The 5,117-nt window shown below is 41.6% G+C and overlaps 1 protein-coding gene across 1 annotated transcript; it reads left to right on the top strand.

Annotated features, from left to right (window-relative positions):
• Positions 1-364: 364 nt before the first annotated feature.
• Positions 365-3,775, top strand: LOC108166567 (uncharacterized). The gene is made up of 5 exons (XM_017306585.1): positions 365-458; positions 594-660; positions 748-823; positions 1,089-1,158; positions 1,690-3,775. The coding sequence occupies exons 2-5, from the start codon at positions 603-605 to the stop codon at positions 3,526-3,528; spliced, it is 2,043 nt and encodes a 680-aa protein (XP_017162074.1). The 5' UTR covers positions 365-458; positions 594-602; the 3' UTR covers positions 3,529-3,775.
• Positions 3,776-5,117: the final 1,342 nt, after the last annotated feature.

Raw genomic sequence — 5,117 nt, 5'->3', positions numbered from 1 at the left:
AAACCAAATAAACTGAAATGAGCTGAAGGAGCCAGGCTAACAGTCTGACCAAAACAATGTCATCCTTCCATCAAACTTTCCAGAAACAGAGCTCTTAATTCGTCCTCGGGTTTCCGGGGGTTTAGGTTCCACTTCCAGACTGAAACTGAAATAATCTCCATCCTATGATGAAATGTTTTAAACCCAATGAAATAATCCAGATTACTGAGCGAGTTTTAAACTTTAATTTGAAAAACAAGTGAGCTGTAAAAGTTCGACTTCCTGCCTCCAACCAGCTGCTGTGGCTCAAACAAAGCCCGTCTGTCTGATAAGCAACCGGCTCTCATTTTAATAAACTGACATCCAAATGAGCCGTTTTTCAGCCTGAAGTCCAGGATTTCATCTGCTGGTTTCAGTCGACCTTCCTGACGTCCAGCTGAGTTTCCTCTGCTCTGACCTGAAAGGTTTTCTGGCTGCAGGTGAGACGAGTTATGATCATCAACTTTATTAATCAGCAGCAGCTTCAATAACGACCTGAGGAGGAAGAGCAGCTCCTCAGATTACAGAATCATAACTTTTAAATCATCCACCGATAAAATGTTTTTTATGTTCAGCAGCAGAAAATGGAAATCCTGCAGCCTCTGATCTTCCTCGCCATCCTCATCCTCACCAAGCAGCTGGGTCAGAAGCTGAAGGAGATTTATTCATTAATCCTTTCATCACGTTCAAAATATGTCTAATGTTGAATAAACTCTTTTCCTTCTGCAGAGGTGAAGGATGAGACGGCGACCCAACGCCCACTGGGAGGACTGGGAGGACTGGGGAACTGCTCTGGACCCTGCAGGTACCAAAAGCCTCCTGGATTTATTGAGTCTGATTGGAGGAGGTGAAACTTCAGCTGCTGCTCTGAACTCTGGAGTTTTACAGATTTTATCTACTGAAGAGAAAATATTTTATTTATCTGTTTAACAGATTTCACTCTTTTTTTTAAAACTCAACACAAAGTTATATTTTTCCAGCTGGAGAAATAACTTCCAGGATTCCTTTATTTGCATTTATTTCTTGATGTTTGTTGAAATGAAATACATTTTAACATCTTAACTTTCTAGCAGGTTGGAGGAAAATCCAGTGAGACGAGACGAACGAAGAAACTCGGATTATTTCTTTACGAACAGGAAGGTTGGTGGATGAAAGGGTTAATCTGATCAAAACGGAGATTTAATGAGTTTAATGCTTTAGATTTTTCTGGATCTTTGAAATGTTTAGATTTGTTGTAAAATGGATTCAACTCAATATTTATAGAAATTAATCAGATTCTGATCATTTATGATCAAAATGTTTTTACTGCAAACATGAAGAAACAAAACTTCTGTTCACTTTGTTATTAAATACATTAATGAGCCGAATGCTGATGGAAATATTGGAGAAAACTGTAGAAAACAGGCATGAATGATATAAAAGAATATGAAAATCAGTGACTGATGTCTGATTTAAAGATTATTATTTATGATTTAAATAATTTTGTATCATTTTGTTTTAATTCTGTTGATCAATAAATCTGATTTGTTTAGATCAAAATATTAAACTGCGTGTCGAGGAGAAGAGGGGAGTTTCATTATATCGATGTGTTATTAGAATATTAATAATAATATATTAATAACATGTTGGCTGAAACATGCAGTCAGCAGGTTGTTCTGCTTCCTCTTCCAGAGTTCTGGTTCCGTCTGGGTCCATTTGAACAACCAGCTGAGCTCAGCGTTTCTGACTCCCGTTAATAAAACATCTGATGAAGGGCAGAGAGAAGCTGGAAGAACAGATCCTCAGGATGAAGCCGACCCGGTTTCCAGAACTCCCAGAGCCGCCCCCAGCCCCGATGACCCCCTGGTCCAGTTTGACCAGCAGCAGATCGTCATGCTAGCAGACGATGAGGTGGTGAGAACAGCTGCAGCTTCTCTCTACCACAAACATCCAGCAGTCAGTTCGCTTCACGCCGTCCGTCGCCAGCACCGAGTCCGGCAGGTCAAAGGTCAGGCGGCGCCTCTGTCGGAACGCAGCAGCCTGGTTCTGGTGGGTCACGGAGCCAGAGAGCCTTCAGGAGAGATGAGGATATCGGGGTACAGCTACCAGGACGTGGCCAGGATCATCCAGAGCAGCTCCAGGATCGGCCAGAAGATCCAAACCACCGCGGTGGTGGCCTGTGGCGCCGGATCGGACCGCCGCTTCCCACAAGCTCTGCTGCAGACGCTGCACCGAGCCGGCCTGGAGACGGAGCTGCACCTGTGGGAGACCGCCGTCCAGGTGGCGGAGACGGGAGACGTCCTGAGTCAGGACGGAGCGCGGTGGAGATCTGGAGATCACAGCAAGAAGCTGGTTCTGACTGTCGGCCGGACCGGAGAGATCAGGAGGAGGGACGACCGCCGCCACTGCACCGGCCAGGAAGTGGATTCCACCGACAGAGGGATTCTGGGTAAAGGCGGCAAAGATGGAGGGAAACAGAAAGATAAGAAGAGAGGCGAAGAGGAAGAAGGTGATTCAGAAGAGCAAATATCCATCTACAGGCGAAGCTTTCCTGACAAACCACAGAGATTCATAAATGTTGACGTTTATAAGCAGATCGACCAAAATGTTGAAACGGTGAAAAAAGCATTCTGGGAACTAGAAAGTGTGACGTGGGGTTTGTTTTATTCTAAACCAGAACTACAGAAAGTTGATGTTGACCATGACCAAATAAATGGGGGATTTACGTTCATATTAAGAAAGAAAACTCCAGGAAACAATAGATGGATAAATGATCAAAACGAACTTAGAAAACATCTCGATGCCTGTTACGTCATTAGATCAGGAAGCGACATCCGAAACATAATCCGTTATTTTGCAGACCATGGAGAGGATAAAATTACATACCTGATGGTTAATGACTGGATATTTGAAGTTAATCTGAAGGATTTATATGTTTATCCAGCAGGAAAACGACTTACAGCCGAAGAAAACAAAGAAAACAAGGACCAAATTAAAGCTTGGATCGATTTACGGGACAGAGGAATAGAAAGCTATCAAGGCATAAAGTCAAATATTCCAGATGAGGGAAAGAAAACTTATGTTTTTTATGTTAAATGTATATTTGGGCTGCAGACCTTAAAACAAAACCCTTCTAAGACGGAGATGTTTCTCACCTGGTACTTCACGGCTTCCGTCATCAGCGAATCTGCCAGAAACTTCCGGACTTTTCCTCTGACACTTATGGCTCTGGATATGAGTGATAAAGATATTTTATTTAATCGCCACCCGATGGCTTATGGAGGAACCTGGATTGATCCACAGAAGCGAGGATTTGAGGGCGCAGCCGAAGGAGACTCGGAAAAACTCAAAGAAGTCCTGGGAAGGGAATACGCCATTTTTAAACAATGGGCTGAAGCTAAAAAGAAGTATGACTCTAAAGAGAGTCTTCTGTATTTTACAGCGGCTCTTATTGCAGAATATGAAATATTCCCAGATGATAAGAAGTTTATGGAAGGTTACAACGATTTCAAGGCAAAAACCAAAATGTAGCTGAAAACAGCCCGTTTTCACCAGGAAGGTGCGTTAGGGCGACACCTGCAGGATGGGAGGTGTAATCTCTACAGATTATGTTTTCAAATCAGTTTAAAAATGAAACAGATTATAATTTAGCTCTTTTAGTTCTGAGCAGATGATTCATCACCTCACATTTTATCCCACTGAAATATGTAACCTGATGGAAATATTCATTAAATCAGAATAAAAATGATCAAGTTTAGTTTTTGTCACTCTAATTTCTTCAGCCTCCATCATGTTTGTATTTGATTTAAAGATTTCCTGTAAATTTGATCCCATTTTTCCTGCATCATCATTAAAAGTTATGATAAAAAAGCTTTGAGTTTTTCCTGTTGGTGATTTTTTTACTCCGCTGACCTGCAGCTGCTGGTCCTGCAGGTTTGGAAACAGCTTAACTGTGGAGCACGGAGGAGGAGGGATGGTCATCTGGGCTTGTTCTGCTGCAGCCTGTAGATGTGATTCTTATCCAGAAAATCAGCCTGGATGAAAAAACCCTCAGGAAATAAAACAGGAATTTTCCTCCAAAGATGGAGAGCAAACAATTTTATTAAAATAAAATATTTCAGCAACAGGCATTTCAAAGATCTTTAGATAAAAAAACACAAAAACACAAAGTCATGGAAACACAGTCAACAATTAAAACATTGCATTTAGCTAAATTATACATCAGATTATTGATTAATGTTTCATTGATTATGTTTCAAAGCAGCTGGTTTCTAGATTTAAAGGATCTCAGGGTTTCAGCTGTTTTACAGTTTTCTGGAAGTTTCTTCCAGATCTGTGGGAATAGAAGCTGAAAGCTGCTTCTCCTCATTTGGTTCTGGATACAGAGCAGAACCAGAACCAGAACCTGAGGGGTCTGCAGGTTGATCCAACAGCAGCAGATCTTTAATAAAGGCAGGTTCATATTTTATTATTCCGTCATTCTTCCTGTTTTTTACTTTCACCTAATTTAATAATCCAATAATCTAACTCTTTATATTCGCTGTGGTCCAGTCTGAGCCGGTACCGGTACCGGTACCGCTGCCTCACCTGATGGTTCTGGTGTCAGAACCACCAACTTCCAGGAGAAGTCTGGAAAAAACCCAAAAGGCTTGAAACTGAATAAAGACAATCATCCCTCAAACGGACCAAATGTACGAAAAGGTTTGAGTTTGAAGAAAGTTACAAAATATTTCTAAAAATGTTCTTTTTCTTGTATTTAGCAAACAGAAATAATTTTTTAGATTCTGAGTTGAAACGAACATTTTGGTCAGACGGGGAAACGCAGAGCGATCATCTGCCGAGTCGTCTTCTGGGGAACCGGACCTCAGATCGGACCATCGATCCAGGAAGATTCTTCAGAAACATTTCATCTGATCTGAAGCTGCAGATGTTCAGGATTCAAAGTCACTTTCTGCAGAACTAGAAGTGTCACATCATCATGCGTCTCATGTTTCACACATTTTATTTTCCATTTCATCACAAAGCCTGTTGAACAGAATGTGCGACAGAAACAAGCTGCTTCCTCCCACACACACACACACACACACACACACACGCACACACACACACACACACACACA

This window comes from Poecilia reticulata, linkage group LG9 (assembly GCF_000633615.1).
Source record: "Poecilia reticulata strain Guanapo linkage group LG9, Guppy_female_1.0+MT, whole genome shotgun sequence".
Lineage (NCBI taxonomy): Eukaryota > Metazoa > Chordata > Actinopteri > Cyprinodontiformes > Poeciliidae > Poecilia > Poecilia reticulata.
This window is presented reverse-complemented; position numbering and strand designations above follow the sequence as displayed.

Excerpts from the sequence above, each read along its gene's own strand:
- LOC108166567 (XM_017306585.1), top strand. The coding sequence starts at position 603 with ATGGAAATCCTGCAGCCTCTGATCTTCCTCGCCATCCTCATCCTCACC. Across the intron at positions 661-747 it reads CATCCTCACCAAGCAGCTGG|AGGTGAAGGATGAGACGGCG; the intron begins GTCAGAAGCTGA and ends TTCCTTCTGCAG. Across the intron at positions 1,159-1,689 it reads ATTTCTTTACGAACAGGAAG|AGTTCTGGTTCCGTCTGGGT; the intron begins GTTGGTGGATGA and ends TTCCTCTTCCAG.